The 17,905-nt window shown below is 34.0% G+C and overlaps 1 protein-coding gene across 1 annotated transcript; it reads left to right on the forward strand.

The window, feature by feature from the left end:
• The first annotated feature begins 1,011 nt into the window (after window positions 1–1,011).
• LOC149415716 (uncharacterized) lies at window positions 1,012–3,990 on the forward strand. The gene is made up of 3 exons (XM_089641791.1): window positions 1,012–1,196; window positions 2,382–2,574; window positions 2,769–3,990. Exons 2-3 carry the CDS (start codon window positions 2,433–2,435, stop codon window positions 3,542–3,544), a joined length of 918 nt encoding a protein of 305 aa, XP_089497917.1. The 5' UTR covers window positions 1,012–1,196; window positions 2,382–2,432; the 3' UTR covers window positions 3,545–3,990.
• The last annotated feature ends 13,915 nt before the right edge of the window (window positions 3,991–17,905 follow it).

The raw sequence follows: 17,905 nt of genomic DNA on the forward strand, positions 1-17,905 counted from the left end.
TTCTTAGGATTTTATTAATGGCATCCAGTATAAATATTTGAGGCAAACTGGAAAGAATTATTAATCGTCTATCTAACAATCTAACCTCAAAAAAATTACGTATTTCAGATAAATAAAAGATTTAAGATAAAAAATACTTTTATACGATATGGACGCCCGGTCATATATGGCCTTAAAATTCTGGAGAGGCTAAATCGTTTCAAACTTCGAGAAATATATGAAAGATTGTGAAAATACACTCAACCAATAATAGGAAATAAATTATTGCAATGAAACTTAAAATGTAAAACATTAAATGACTGACACAGTCAAAATATTTGTTGGAGGTAGTGGATATACGCAAATTATACATTAAAACAGTACTTCACTTTATTTTGAACTAAAAAAAAACAAATTTAAAGAAACACAAACTATCAAACATAGATATTAGACTGAATGCTGTAGGAATGACATCCCTGAGGCGTATATGTGAAAAAAACATGTATGATCGTGTGAGAAATGTGGAGAGTGAATGGTAGCAGAAGTTGGGGACGCTCGAGAAAAATATGACACGATCAAGTGAATCAAATACAAGAATCGGCCCATGTGAGAGTCAAAATAATAGACACGTGTGTATGAATGTGAAAGAGGCAAGGAGTCTGTGCCAATACCAAGTTGTTTGGCGGTCCGTCTTCTCGGCATACCCCTGCCGAGTAACGGCGTGATGGTTAGTGAGTTAGTTTAGTTACAAAGTATCATTAATAAACTAGTACAAGCGTACATACAAAACATTAAAACTCCGATGGTGAACATAGACTTTAGACAAAGACACAAAAGATAGGGGAAACAAAAAAATATTTCAGATCTAAATTGAAAGATGGATAAAAGAACAAAATATATATCGCCACTAAGAAGGTAGGTACTTAATTGGTGAAATGTGAAGTTTGACGTCCGTTCTGCAGTTGCCTTTGTCTATGGTTAAATTCATCTGACAGTTGTTCCGCGGCGTACCGCCAGCTGCTTAGTTTTATGTTAGTATTCAATATATTGCTTTTCATTTGCGATTTTGGATTAAGTGCCAGAAAGATCACAATTATTTGTTTTAAAACGTTTAATTAACTTTTCCCCGGATGTTTCCTCACCTCACCCCGATGTAAGGTTATGTTCCTCGCCATTGAAACACGTTGGCACTGAAACCGTCACCCTTCGCCGAGTACGTGAGTAGATTTGTGTTTTACCTATTAACTTGTCTAAGAATTAAATCAATACATTTATAATGTTTACCTATTGCTGTATGTGAAAACATCTAACATTATGGGGACGTTTATTTATGAAACCTTCATTGCTTGAGTTTTTAGGTTATGTTCATTATGTGCTGGTAAAATTAATAGAGAAAGGTTTAAAGTAGATGAAATGATGTGTGAGTGAAATGGTTGATGCGTAGGCGTTTGCTATCAGAACGTATGATGTATGAGTGAAATGCTTGATGCGTAGGCGTGTGCTATCAGAACGTATGATGTGTGAGTGAAATGCTTGATGCGCAGGCATTTGCTATCAGAACGTATGATGTATGAGTGAAATGCTTGATGCATAGGCGTGTGCTTTCAGAACGTATGATGTATGAGTGAAATGCTTGATGCGTAAGCGTGTGCTATCAGAAGATATGATTTATGAGTGAAATGCTTGCTGCGTAGGCGTATGCTATCAGAACATATGATGTAGGAGTAAAATGCTTGATGCGCAGGCATTTGCCATCACAACGTATGATGTATGAGTGAAATGCTTGCTGCGTAGGTGTGTGCTATCAGAACGTATGATGTATGAGTGAAATGCTTGCTGCTTAGGCGTGTGCTATCAGAACGCATGATGTATGAGTGAAATGCTTGCTGCGTAGGTATGTGCAATCAGAAGATATGATGTATGAGTGAAATGCTTGCTGCGTAGGCGTGTGCTATCAGAAGATATGATGTATGAGTGAAATGCTTGATGCATAGGCGTGTGCTTTCAGAACGTATGATGTATGAGTGAAACGCTTGATGCGTAGGCGTGTGCTATCAGAAAATATGATGTATGAGTGAAATGCTTGCTGCGTAGGCGTGTGCTATCAGAAGGTATGATGTATGAGTGAAATGCAATGCAAATACAAATGCAAATATATCAGTCTCCGGTAGCTGGAACCGCATTGACTGCCATTTCAGTTTTTAACTGAAACTTTTAACTTTAGTTAATCTTGCGATCAACATAAAGATAGCACCCAATAAAAATTTGCGGTTAGAAAGTATTGGGAGTTCTTACTGAAAGTACAGTTAAATTACGCGACCTATCTTTTTTTTGTTTTTTTGGTTTCAATTTTTTGTTTAAGAATTGATAATTCATTATTACATTGTTTCGTTTCTTCTAAGGCGGAATCCTTCTCTAAGATCCCGTATTGCTGAAATACTCACCGCAGAGCCATGGACATCCCTAGCCCCGAGTGTGTCTATATCAAAGTGGAACCAGGAACTGAAGATGACGGTGGAAAAGAAGAGTCATTTATAGAAATAGAAGTACCAAGTTTGAAGACAGAATGCCTGGAGTACTTTCAGCCCTCAGATGGTGAGATAATACAATATACATTTCACGCTTTCAAACTTTTCGCGGTGGTTCTTTTTGCACGCATAAATAATTATCTATGTAGTATGTAAAATCTTTTCTCATTTTTTTAAAGTTTTTTCCTTAGCGTGTTGATTATGTGAACTGTTTACTATTTATTTTTGGACATGTATTTATTTAATTTGATTTCTTTTCAGAAGTAACGGACTTGAAGGCGCATCCTGAGGACAAAACGTTCTTAGACAAAACAGCGTCAGCGGAGCAAGTGCTGACCGATACTGGAGATGAACCATTCTCGTGTTCTTACTGTGACTATAAATGTTCTCTGCAGAAGAGGTTAACTAAACACATACAGACTCACAGTGGAGGCAAACCTTTCTCATGTTCCTTTTGCAGCTATTCGTGTTCCCGCAACTCAGACCTAATTAAGCATGTACGCACCCATACTGGAGAAAAACCTTTCGCGTGTCCCTATTGCGACTGTTCATTTTCTCGAAAAGAAGGTTTAAAAAATCACATTCCGACTCACAGTCAAGACAAACCTTTTTCATGTTCTTTCTGTAAATTTACGTGTTCTCAAATGCGATATTTAAAGATACACATGCAGGCTCATAGTGAAGACAAACCTTTTCAATGTACCTCCTGCAGTTTTTCAAGTTGTACTAAATGGGGCCTAACTAAACACTCGCGCAAACATAGTGAAAATAAACCTTTTTCGTGTACAGATTGCAACTATTCATGTTTACTGAAGGGAAATTTAAAGCGTCACATGTACACCCATACTGGAGAAAAACCTTTTTCATGTGCTGACTGCTTCTATTCATGTACCTCTAAGGAGAATTTAAAAAATCACGTCCGTAACCATTCTGGAAAGAAACTTTATTCATGTTCCAACTGCAACTATTCGTGTTCTCGAAAGGGAAGTCTCAAATTTCACACATCGACACACTGTGGAGAAAGAGCGTCTTATTAACCAGATATCTGTTGTGTTCCCACAAACAATTCTCCAACTCGTCGTGGTAGGAGATTATAAATAATTGGTTCTTTGTGATAAATCAGGAATTTATTAATACGTCGCGTATTACAATGGTGACCCGATAGTCGACCCAACAATAAGTTGGCTAAATGAGATCTGCGAACAGTGAGTTTGTCTGGGAGCATTCTCACTGGCCCTGGCGACTACTGGCCACTAGCTGCCATCTTACGGACTTCCAAGCAAGCTCTTTGCACTGCCCTCTATGAGTGTATCTGTGAAGTTCTTAACTAACTCACTTCTCAACACTTACATACCGTCTGCCACTATTCAGCATAATTGAAGGAAAATTTATAAACTCCTTACCAAAAATATCTTTTTCTTGTTCCGAGTGCAACTTTTCATGTTCACTGAAAGTAAATTTAAAGCGGTAGGTACATGCGGTTTTTTTTTACATTAATCCTGCTCAGGAGCAAATGATTTCCCTCAGGGCATGTCATATTTTTCTACTAGGTGTATTGTGCTAACGATAGTAACCGACTGGCTTCCGCGTTATAGTTTTACATGCATAGATAAATTATAACACGTCCGTTAAATCGCTGGGTGTTAATTTTTTAACTGAATACTATACTCGGCTTAAATATATTTTCCATTCCCAAAATCAAATACTTCATGTACACACAATTATTATAGTTACCAAGGCAATTTTTTTCAATCGACAATTGGAATAAATGTATTTATTTAAGGTATAAGTGCCTTTAAATACGGAATTATATATTTTTTAACTAAAGATTACAAACAATTATACAGCGTGAAAATGCTAACATGATTTAAATTACCTAAAATTTACAATTAGGAAATATAGGAAACAAATTGATACCTGCTTTCAAAAAGTATGTAAATGATGTTTTGTAATTTCTTTCCGTGCTATTAAAAATTTCTGCTTTTTCTGCATGCAATATTTTTCATATTGCATGACAGATTTCTCATCCAATTACAGTACAATCTTCTCATTCTGACTCTCTTTACATCTGGGAAGATAATTTTACAAAAAAGTAAAGCTATTTAAAGAGGAATTACATACCTCGACGTTTCAGAAATTTCATTCAACAGCACTATTCCTCGAGTCATGCTATGTTGTGCTAGAACAACTGTACTTCCGTATGGTATCCTGAACATGTCATGGCGACAACTACTGCTGAAGTTTTTGGGCACGTATAAGCCACAGCATTTTTTAGTTACGAATTATGTTATTTATTTATTTAAGTAATTTGAAAGTATGTTGCCTGTTGTATGCTGATGATGCGGTGCTGATTGCTAACAGTATGGAAGTTCTACAGTCTCTCGTGTCTAGGATGAACCAATTATGCATGAAGAATGAGTTAATGATGAATGTAAGTAAGTCTAAAGTCATGGTGTTTGAAAGAGAAAGTACGAAAACAGTGTGCAATATAGTTGTTGCTGAGGAATACTTGGAGCATGTGGATGAGTTTGTGTATTTAGGAAGTATGTTCTAGAGAGATGGGAAGGCTGACAGAGATATTGAAACAAGGGGAAATGCAGGTAATTCCGTTAATGGAGGACTGAACGCAGTTGGCGCTAACAAAAAATTGTCCAAAGAAGTGAAGTTAGCAGTCCACAACGGAGTGCTGGTACCTACCTTTATGTATGGAAGTGAGGCATGGAACTGGCAAAAAAAGGATGAAAGTAGATTGAACGCTGTTGAAATGAGATCCCTGAGGCGTATGTGTGGTAAAACCATGTTTGATCGTGTGAGGAATGTGGAGATCCGCAAAGAATGCAAGGCTGATGTAAGCGTAATGAGTAAGATTAAGAAAGGGACGCTTAGATGGTTTGGGCATGTGGAGCGAATGAGCGAAGATAGGAGTGTAAGGAGGATATATGATGCAAATGTGAATGGTAGCTGAAGTCGGGGACGCCCGAGGAAGACATGGCACGATTAAGTGAATCAGATACTCGAGTCGGGCCATGTCAAGAGTCAGAATAATAGAAGAGTATGTATGAGACGATGTATGAATGTGAATGAGGCAAGAAGTGTGTGCCAAGACCGAGTTGTTTGGCGGTCCGTCCTCTCTGCCTACCCCTGCGGGGAAACGGCGTGATGGTTAGTTAGTTTTTTTAGTTATTTATTTAATATCAATGGTATAAATATACCATACACCATCAACTGTGGCATTTGATCATAAAATGACGACAGAAAGTATAAAAATAATACGAGAAGGAGATACAAGTACATCAAAATTATTATCAACACGTATGGGTAGACTTACGTTATATCAGTAATGATTTAAGACAGATAGTATAGCCTTCTTCTGTGCAGTTAAACAAATCCGTTACATCTGCGTACCTATTACTAACTTCATGTAATCTAGGAACAAGCGAGTGTTTGAAAAGCTCATTCCTGGAAATGTTACATTAAACAGGGTTTTAGAACGAGTACACTACCATTTACAATTTTGAACAAAAATATTAAGTCGGATAAAATTCTTCGATCTGAGAGGTTTAATAATTTATTTTTATTAAAGTAATTATATTTTATACTTTCAATGGGAATACTGAGTTTAAAATTAATGTGTATTGGGATTTTTTGTTGAATTTTTTCTATTGAATCTGAATGTATTTTATAATGGTGGGACCAGATCGAAGAGTTATATTCGACTTGACTTCGAACTAAAGTTTTACACAAAATTTTCAAGGTTGAAATATTCCTAAAGCCTTTGGAGTTTCGAAGAATAAATCGAAGCATTTTCATTCCCTTATTGTTAATTGCATTTATGTGAGATATAAAGTTTAATTTAGAGTCGAAAATGATGCCCAGGTCATTAATTTCTTCGACAAAGGTAAGGGTTGACTTATTGAGTTCATATGAATAAATAATTGGTTTACTAATTTTGTAAAATCTTATTGAATGACATTTATTTATATTAAGATAAAGTTTATTAAGAGTGCAGCAATTACTTATCCTGCTTAATTTATTTTGTTGACAGATACAATATTCAGCGGTTTTTACTTTTTTAAATTGTCTGCAAAAAGTAATACATTAATATCGTTTTCAAATATATGAAAAATATCGTTTATTAACAGTAAAAACAAAATTGGGCCTAAATGAGACTCTTGTGGTACACCACTTGTAGCCATAAATTGGTTGGAAAGGAACGAATTGATTACTTAATACTAGGTATTGCAAGATTTGCATAACGTCTTTCTAGACTAAATATATTTGTTGTCTCAAGTATTGAATATATTGTGCATGAACCTTGGATAAGTTCCATGGACGTGCTTGGGGATTTTCTTCTGCATTTGTTTTAACATATTTATATATGAGGTTTGGTACGGAGTCCACACACCACTTGCATACTTCTTTACCATTGCTGTGTACGCATAATAATTATAATTATACTCGAGGGAGATCCCATGCACTCTTATATGCTCTGAAAGCGAGGACTTCTGCCTATCAGAACGCGCCAATAAACAGAGCGACTCAACTGCTTAACGCATTCGCCATCAACATTTTCAATGTCACCTACAGACAATTCAGTAACTATCTTATAACATATGTCACAAAATAGTAAAACTGCCTGTGTAAACCTTTAATTAGTAATCTTTCCCATGATATATTGGTGTATAACCGTTTTATGGAGAACATGAAAAAATAAATAAATAAATAATATGGTGAAGTTTATGTACGAATTGTTATAGACATTAATGTTTCAGTAAAAATATATTTTTACATTAATCAATTTCTATTACAATAGGACTGTCAGTATGAAAATTAAGATTTTAGCTATTTGTCAGACAGCTTTATTATTTTTTAGATTTTTCATTAGACAGTTATAGGTTATATTTTCAATAGGAGTTTTAAGTTTATAATTATTATTTAAAAAAATTGTGTTATATTTTTTCAAAAGAATCTGCGTGAACCTTATAATACGGTGACCAAATAGTTGAGTTATACTTTATTTGGCTCCGAACTCGTATTTTCTTTTCTGTGTTCAATAGGAGTCAGTACTACCTTGAAACACGCACGGGTTTGTTACTCCAATTCTCTTTCTAAACTCTAGTACTGCCTCATATTGAACACGAAAAAGGAAATACGCGCTCCGGACAAATTATCATTTTTAAAGTACTTAAATCAAATTAGAAGCAATAATGATAAAATTCACATATTTTCATGTTTGCAATTAATTTAATTTTTAAAATCAACCCGTAAAAATAAAAATAAAATTTATAGTAAAATACCACTGGAAGATTAGTTTTTAAATCTCGTATGTGAAATGCTAGTGTTAATTGTATTATATATTAAATTTATTTAATATTTTAAAAAGACATACTCATAGGCAGTGCCTTAGCGGGTTCTTATTATGTGCTTTTGTTTTAGGTCTTATATATTAATAATGGGAAAAATAAAGAATAAAATTGACTGTTTTCAATTTCTTTTGTATGTGTGTTCCGTTTCAATACGGTTGCCTTTTTAATAGTTCAGTTAAGATTCTTATTTCAAATGTGTAATCGACGTGTTTATTTGGACTTTCTTATTTGCATTTTTTCAATGATATGTTACCTATCGACATTACGAAAGTCTGCAGAAATAAGTATTATTGTCATATGACGTCTTTCGTGGTCTAGGGGTAGGGATTTCGAAAAATCCAATCGCTTGTAAGTAAATTTTATTTGATTAATATATGTTATTTAAATAGTATATTTGCGACACGTACCAAAGTGGAAGATACTTTCAATATCGTCTTGGTGCAAGACCATCATTCAGAATTGAAACGTTGCTTCAAATGGCTTTATCCGTGTTTGGTGACCAGATCTGAAAGGTCAGGTATTTCCCCACCTTCCTCTTCCCCATCTCCTTACCATCCCCACTACCTATAGCCTCACACCATACCCTAATTGGGGATACCTTAGACTCATTGGCTCCACTCTTGTGCAGTGTTAATAAAACTCTGGCTTTAACAAAGCACATTGGACTTTAATGTGAAAGATTGACAATGCGCTCTTATATTTTAATTACCAAATTAGTTAGTAATGCCAACGTAATGTAATGTTGACGCAACTATCTTCTTTTAACAATTCCTTCAATCCTTCAAGTCCTTGCAACTTTTTTCATCCTATTCTACCTACAAGTACCTATCATAATCCGACTATACACACGCTTATGTGACATTCTACAACAAGAAAAATTACTGTCAAACCAGTTTATTGATGAAGCCTGTTTGATTAACATCTATTTGTGATCAGTGCTTTTTATTAATATCAACTCGGAGTAGAAGGCTGTGCAGTGAACATATTCGGTTCCCTCAGTGTGTTTCTTATCCAACCTGGATGTTGTGGAAGCTTGTGTGTGAAATAAATCATATCTCCTGTGAATGAAACCAACCATCAACATCTTTGAAGAACATCAAAGGGGTAAGTCGGATTCCTTCCTTACTCCATGTTCACAATCTCCAACCATAGTTGTGTCAACTCCATAGTTAAAAATTATTTTTTACAGTCCACTCTTGATTCGCCTATTGCGATCACAGCTATGTATCAACGGGGCGATTCGAAATTCAGAAAAAAGAAATTATCTCTGTAGTGTAATGGGGAACTATCTATTATTATTACGTAGGTAACTACAGATGTCGAGTATCGAAATATTTGATTGTGCACATCACTACTGTCCCGTAATTGCTAAAGTCATTATTTTCTTTAACTGAGAGTTATCTATGGATATGTATTGACATTGACATTCAGCGTCTCCTTTGGTTCCTTAGCATCAGTAATTCAATAATATAGTGTAAACTGCACAATAATTGTGTTAAATTGTACCAATTGAGATTATTTCCATAACCCTCACTTGTTTATAGCAAAGTTTCTAAGAATCAAACGATTCTACTTTTCTAGTGACGTTTCTTTCAAACGTTGGAATTGAACGCGCGTTTCACACTTACTTATTAAGTAGGTCCTTGCTATATTGACTAAGATACACTCTTACTCCTTCATTGATGGTGGTTTATTGTAAAAACATATTTCTTAACACTTGATTGATTCGTTTTTACAGCATTCACGATATAATGTTTTGAGCTACTTAACATGAATTGATGACAGATGAGAGTACAAGAGTTGTTCACTGTTGTTAATCAAAACACCGGGTAAATGCACAGAAAACTATTAATAACAACAAATTAATACGCACTTCTAATAGAAAAACCACTGTGTATCAGTAAGATAACAATGAGAGGTAAGTCTTTCAGTTTCCCAAAATCGAAAATAATGCATTTTAATAACTATTTCCTAAAAAAACAGATAATTTGACATCGTTTAGATATAATAAGTTTTGATTGCTCTTTTGTGCTAGTTTTAATTAAACCCACACTGTCAACCTAAGAACCTATTTTAGGACCATAAATTCATATAACCTTAAAACTTTGACAGCAATACCAATGGCCGCCAAGTTACAAACGGTTTTAATTTTAACGAAATAACTATTAAAATTCAATATTTTCCATTTCTGGAACAGAAATACTTACTTCTCATTATTATTAAACTGTTTAAAAAATAAAATTTCTGTTTTAAGCGTGTTCCTATTTTCTGTATATTGACCAACGGCCGTTTTCACAGATCAAAACTAAGCGTTTAGTAAGGTTATCTAATCTTGACCCATAGCCAAAGTTAATCCGATTAAAGTTTATTATTATACAATCTTTTATCTTGCATTTACGCACAATGTCAATTATATACATCATTAATTGCGTTAAATTTTTCGTTTTTATAATAGTAGAATATAAAAGTAGAATATCTAGTTCATGTAATGAATAAGATCTGTTAAAGCAAATTCGCTATCCGACTCTATTTGTTTGTGCGCTTAGTTCTTCTATACTACGCATCGGATGTTAATAGGGTTTTTACTATTATTTAGATTATTTCTTCTACTAAATTACTAAATTATTTTGATATATCTCATAAGGTTTTGCCAGTGTTAACAATATTATCGCCCGAAAATATTATTTTACCACTTAATTACAAAAGACTTTTACAAGACTTTCTATAAATATAATATGCCTTTATTATATACCTACTTAAACCTTCTGGAAGAAATTTTATAAATTATAGTTATAACCCTATCGAAATTCGTTACTTAGTTAAGAAGAACTAAGCGCACAAACAGACAGACGCGGATAGCGACTTTATTTTATACTATTTAGAGATTTTTGTTTTATTATTGCATATGTTTTATGGAATAGCACAAACTTCTCTACATTCCGGAATAAACATTAATATTATTGTTATTATATTTGCTATGAGAAAACTTCTTCCTCCCATGCAAAACTACACCAACGTCAAATTGACAGTTCTGCACTTAGTGTGACATAATACACAATACCCGCTTTAACCGAAGTTGCACCGTTTTACAATAATTTCCGTAGGTTACATTTGTGATGAATGGTTGCTCTTAAAATATGCCATTTATTGCAAAATAAAGCTAATGATAGATTATTGATAATTCTTTTATCGCTGTTTTTCATGAATAAGGGCTTAATTTTTTTTCCTATCTGTGATTTATTTGTAGCTCGTTTATAACCACACAAATTGAGCTTATAATACATTTAATATTTTTTTGTAGATCTACTTCACTTTGAGCTAAGACTTATTACCATCACATAACAGGACGCTATCACAGAAGTGCCATGGATCTTCCCAACGCAAAGAGTGTTTCCATCAAGACGGAAACAGGGTCTCAGGAAGAAGGTGCAGATGAAATGTCATATTCAAACATTAAAATCGAATTCCCAGTGGTAAAGAAGGAATTTTTGCAGCACACCGAGAGTGTTCAGCCAACTAGTAAGTTTCATTGCGTATATCACAAAGATGTTTCAGATTTACGCAGTCAGGACAGCTGCTTGTTTTCTACTTCTCTCTTATCGTCCATCTGTACTTTTTATTTCACCTTTAAGGTATTGCTTTACAGGAAACTGTCGAACGAAGGAAAAGTTTTACTTATTCAAATTGTAAGTGTAAGTTCCCGAGAAGTGAAAAGTCCACTAGGAAGCGCATCACCTCAGTCTGTTAGAAAAAAAAATTTACATTGTTCAAAGATTTTCTCTCTTCACTTTAATTTTGTTTTATTAAATATCCTTTGGTAAGCCAATAACTGTTTTCTCAGTTGTCAATTGCCTATAGGAAACCACAAATTACAGTATCATAATAAACCCAATGTGTTGTCGGAGCTAGGTAAGCAGATATACAAGTTTCACAAGCGAAGCCCCAAGATCAGTTAATTTGAATCGGGTCAAAAGTGTGAAATGTATTTTATTGAAAAATATTCTAGGCTTACAGCGAAATCTCAACAACGAAATTTAATCCGAAGAATCAAATTATGTTTGTCAGCTTTGGTTACGGATCAATAAATTGAATACTGATAAACATGGTACGAGAAGATAGATATGTGTATGTAAATATATACGCTATTTCAGGTAGCAGTAAGGTGGAGGCTATTTTCATCAAGACCAAACCAGAACCCTGTGAAGATGATGAAGGGAGAATTTCTTATACTGAAATTGACATAGAACTGCCGGAAGTTAAAAAGGAATGCTTAGAACACTCTGAAAGTTCTACCCGGACTTCAGGTAAAATCTATGTTTCTTTGTTTCAATTGATTTTAAAAATTGTCTAGTTTCGTTATGGATACCTGAAATTGTGCTATATCCTCAATCTTTTTCAGATTTAATAACGGACCCAAAGACGTATCCTGGAGAAAAACCTCGCTCCTCTTCCGACTGCAACTATCCATGTTCTCAAAAGGGAACTGTAAAACTTCACATTCTTAGCCAAACTGGCAAAAAACCTTATTCATGTTCCTACTGTAGCTACTCGTGTTCCGAAAAATTAACTTTAAAACGTCATACGCTTACCCATACAGGAGAAAAACCTTTTTCATGTTCGGACTGTAACTATATATGTTCCCTAAAAGGAACTTTAAATCGGCACATGCTTACCCATACTGGAGAAAAACCTTATTCATGTTCCGACTGCAACTATTCGTGTTCTCGAATGGGAACTTTAAAACGTCACAAGCTTACCCATACTGGAGAAAAACCTTATTCATGTACCGACTGCAACTATTCATGTTCTCAAAAGGGAACTTTTAAAAGTCACATGCTTATCCATACTGGAGAAAAAGCATTTTCATGTTCTGACTGCAACTATTCGTTTTCTCACAAGAGAATTTTAAAACTTCACATGCTTTCCCATACTGGAGAAATACCTTATTCATGTTCTGACTGCAACTATACATGTGTTGAAAAAAGACATTTAAAAAGTCACATGCTTACCCATTCTGGAGAAAAACCTTACTCATGTTCCGAGTGCAACTATTCATGTTCGCGCAAAGGAACTTTAAAACGTCACTTTCTTATCCATACCGGAGAAAAACCTTATGCATGTTCCTACTGCAGCTACCTGTGTTCTCAAAAGAGAACTTTAGAACTTCACATGTTTACCCATACTGGGGAAAAAGCGTTTTCATGTTCTGACTGCGACTATTTATGTTCTCAAAAAGGAACTTTAAAACTTCACATGCTTACCCATACTGGAGAAAAACCTTATTCGTGTACTTATTGCAACTATTCATGTACTCGAACAGGAAATTTAAAACGTCACATGCTTATCCATACTGGAGAAAAACCTTTTTCATGTCCTCAATGCGAGTATTCATGTTCTCAAAAGGGGACTTTAAAACATCACATGCTTACCCATACTGGAGAAAGATCTTATTCGTGTTCCTTCTGCATCTATTCATGTTCTCGAAAGGGAACTTTAAAACGTCACATGTTGATTCACAGTAAACAACAATTATTTACATGCTACGATTTAAGCCAAACCTTTTAACTTATCGACTTACATCGAACTGCACCTGTCCGTCACTCCCGTTTGTTCATTGCCGGCCCCGCGCGTCTGAGCATCTTCCTACATTCCTGACTTGATTTGGCAGGAGTTAAACAGCTCGCTCACACAAGCACAATTTTGATTTATAAGAGTCATATCGGTCTTCGATCTCGCAACGTAACTTTTACATTTTTGTTTTAAGACAAGGTTTTTTTGCATAGCACAAAGGATAATAAATTATTACTAAAAATACATGCCGCCGACGGGAATTGAACCCGCATTTCCTACAAAATAACTTTGGTTGTTTACAGGTGAAAAAATATAATAAGCAGTAATTTTTGATTGAAGTACTAGTACATATTGAATTATTTGGTAGTTAAAAATAAGCCCACGTACCGCAGTGATTCCGTGCACCTGCCCAGAAATCAGAAGGTGCGGGTTCAAATACCCCTCGGCGGGATTTTTTTTTCTCGGAAGATTTATTCAATTTATATTTGTGTTATAGCTTATGATAATTTGTTATTTATTTTATTTAAGCTACAAGACTTTTATTTTTATTTTAGAGAATATTTAAACATTCTACATCCAAAATATTACAGTGAATTATAATATATAATAATTGTATTTCTTAGTCCTCACTAGGATGTCCTGTGCTGAGGCGGACTAAAGTTATTCACTTCTATTATTTGTTTTCTGCGTCATTTCTAATGTTTTTTTTTGACCTTGTTATTTCTTTCAACTAGATTTTTAATCTTGATTTGTATCTTATCTGTTCGCTTTATATCTGGGTGAAGGATTTTGTGTAGTTTTGTAGCAAATTAAATGTAGTTTCTTTGTCTCAATGTGGTTTTATAACTTGGAATGTTTTTTATGTCATTTTGATTTGATCTAGTTTGATGACCACGCGGTATTGTAAAGGATTCCGTATTTTTTAATAGTTTCAGTATTAGTATATCTGGCATGTCTCTCTTTTGTACATTTGGTAGGTACATCAAATCTATTGCAAATTGCAATTGAAGGCATTCTTATGGGTACTTTCAGTATGGTGTTTATGGTTCATTTTTGAATTGTATTTAGGATATGTATGCACATAGATGTTGCAGATTCTCATCATATAATTCCATTTAACGAGTGCTAGACTAGTTTTACGTCATTTTTATTTAAACTGAGTTATGGGACTCATTCTAAGTATAGGAAAAATATATAAAATTAAATTAAATTTTCGTTTGAGCGAGACGCAGGACAGTTGTGTTTTTTCGGAGCCAAAAGCCAAAAATGTGTATATTCTTGGTATTCCTTATATTGTAGGTAATTGGCATTAAAATCGCTTGACAAACGGAGTCTAGAAATGATAAATTTCTAGCACAAAACTAGTTTTTATTTAGTTTGTAAATAATTTTATAAGAAAGCAAAAAAAATTATCAAGTGAAACTGTCACAGATAATCTTAGCTATAATACTGTATTTTTTTTCCTTTATGTGTTTATACATTTCTGTTGAAAAAATATATTTTTTAGAAGTTTACATTTATACTTTTTATTGAGTAATTTATTTTTTTATTTGTATTCTACTCAAGCAAAACGATAGGAAAACCTACAATTTATCTAAAACATATTTTTTGGTATTCATAATGTACAACCATTCGTTATAAAGATGAATCAAAAGAGTGATTTGGCATTAAGCTTCGCCTTAATATGTATAAATAAATTAAAAATAATGTGAATACCGCTTGTTAATTGCTTCCAACCATCTGGCGCCAGTGAGACTATGGTATCCCAATAGGGTTATGTTGTGTGCCTGAAGGCAGTGGAGAGGGGATGGAGATGGGGAAGAGGAATGTGCCGTAAATTCATATCTGGTCACCAAACACTTCTAAAACCTAATTGTAAAAAGCATTCACTTTGTGGCTCATCATAATTTACAATAAAAACACATAAATTTGTTTTTGACCACTATAGTTTTATTTTCACTCTACCGGTTTCGGAAGAACCCTTCCTTCGTCAGGAGAATATTAAAAACTGATCTACTACACAAAATATTGACATATATATACAAAAATGTAAAGTGTTTGAGGGAGGGGTGGACAAAGTGGAAGGGGTAATTACGGGAATTCCAGGAAGAACAGAGCGGTTAACTGGAAATATGTCTAGAATAGGACTATAAGACAGATTAATTTGGTTATTTATTATACTGGAGTTATTATTAAGGGATTTTCTGATTTCTAGTGCTTCTAAATTATCTAATTTTTTGCCTATATTACTACGGTGAAGAATTTTAACCCCTGTATCTTTACTAAAAGTATGATCGGTGGAAATGAGATGATTGGCAAACTCTGAAAAATTATTGTTATTTAAACATCTTAAATGTCCGTGATTCTAATATTTATATTTCTAGTTGTCTTGCCTATGTAGAACGATGGACAATCATTGCAACATAGTTGGTAAATGCCTGAGTGGCTAAATTTGTGATCTTTATCTTTAGTATTTTTAAGTAATTTTCCCAAGTTGTTATCAGTATAGAACGCGGTTTTGATGTGGGTAGGCAAATTTTTTGTACTAAGTGAAGAAAAAAAAACACCTGAAACTAATAATAAAATCATAAATCCCTTTCAATGGCGTAAAATCTTATACATATCCAATTTTTCTTCACTTAGTACAAAAAATTTGTCTGTATAAAATTTGTGTATATATGTCAATATTTTGTGTAGTAGATCAGTTTTTAATATTCTCCTGACGAAGGAAGGGTTCTTCCGAAACCGGTAAAGTGAAAATAAAACTATAGTGGTCAAAAACAAATTTATGTGTTTTTATTGTAAACTTCTAAAACCATTTAAATTCTAGATTTGTCTTCTTTGAGACACTCAAAAAAGACACTGTGTTTTTATTTACCATGGCAGTATATGCCACCTCTGGTCTCGAGCCCCGAAATACATGAAAAAAACCTTGACTCTGTTCAGAAACGGGCAGTCTGATAGATTTCGCTATCTTTACAAACAGATTGTATTATTTAGAGCACATGCGTCAGGTAAGTATTCTGTCCTTGTTCTACCGGTATTACAATGGAAGATGCCCCGAAAAACTAGCATCATTGATTCAATCGGCACCGGTGCATACTCGGGAAACACGCCAAACGTATGCCCAACATATGAATGAAACATTTGCCACACGAGAACTCGTGCGACGCCTTCGTTCGTACAATTCGTTCTTGTTGTATATGATTAACATATGTTAGTGCTATAGTAATAATTTCTGTTTTTATGAAAAACAATTATTGTAGTTACTGCTATAAAAGGATTAGGAGAAATCTTTTTACTTAAAAGCTTGAATTATTAGTGGTTATATTACTCACCTAGGCACAATACGGATTTAAATTATTTTACTGTTTATTGTTTACTAGCTGACGTGCACCCGGCGTTGCTCGGGGATTTATTAATGGTAAAGGAAATAAGTTTTGAGTTTGGGACGACTTTTTAAGATATTAAATTCCGTAGTACATTATTTTTATGTATCTCATAAGGTTTAGCCAGTGTTAGCAATGTAAGCACCCGAAAATATATTTTTTTACAAATTTTTTTTACAAAACATCGACTTTTCTCTACTTTTTTCAAGAAAAATATGCATGTTTTATATATTTAAACGTTCCGGAATAAATTATCTAAATTATGGTGAAAATCCTATAAAAATCCGTCGCGTAGTTTAAGAACTAAGCGTACAAACAGACAGACGCGGATAGCGACTGTGTTTTATACTATTTAGGGCCGGTTTTATAACCATTTATAACCATCCGTTAGTCACGCTTGATACCATTTTTAACAAATATTTGGTCTACTGCTTGATTTCGCCGTTTTATAAACATTCGCCAGGCTACCGGTCGGTTAAGTAGCGGTTAACGCTTTACCGACTGATTTCGGGCAGTTAAATGGATAACGATCCGTTTGCTGTTCATGTTCATATGCTGACGTTTTTTGACAGTTCTGTTATCAGTAGTTGTTCCCGGCGCTCACTTATTTGGAACCGTGCACTATTTTTGAAATAATATTACTATATAATTTGTGTTTGTGCAATGGATTCCTCATCGAGCAGTGAAAGTGAAGATGGGCGATTGATAATTCTCGAAGATAGTTCATCGAGCAGCAGTGAAGACGAAGTTGCAAGACGCAGACAACCGCGTGTTTTTATGCATAGACTGGACTATATTTTTCAAAAACTACTTGTATATTCTTAAATTTTTTCACTTTTATAACTTTTGGTATAAATTCTATGTATGTGTAATCCTCGATAACTTATATAATATTGTTTTATAATCTATGTAAAAGCCCCTATGGGCGTATAACAACAATAAATAAAATGCTATTTTTCATCCAATGTTTCACATTACTTCTAAATACATATATTGTAAAATGCTGTTCTTCATCCAATATTTCACATTACTTCTAATGCTATAATATAATTACAGCATGGCTCATATTTTT

Source organism: Hesperophylax consimilis, chromosome 17, assembly GCF_061612785.1.
Source record: "Hesperophylax consimilis isolate HC1 chromosome 17, BYU_Hcon_1.0, whole genome shotgun sequence".
NCBI lineage: Eukaryota > Metazoa > Arthropoda > Insecta > Trichoptera > Limnephilidae > Hesperophylax > Hesperophylax consimilis.

Excerpts from the sequence above, each read along its gene's own strand:
- LOC149415716 (XM_089641791.1), top strand. The coding sequence starts at position 2,433 with ATGGACATCCCTAGCCCCGAGTGTGTCTATATCAAAGTGGAACCAGGA. Across the intron at positions 2,575-2,768 it reads GTACTTTCAGCCCTCAGATG|AAGTAACGGACTTGAAGGCG; the intron begins GTGAGATAATAC and ends ATTTCTTTTCAG.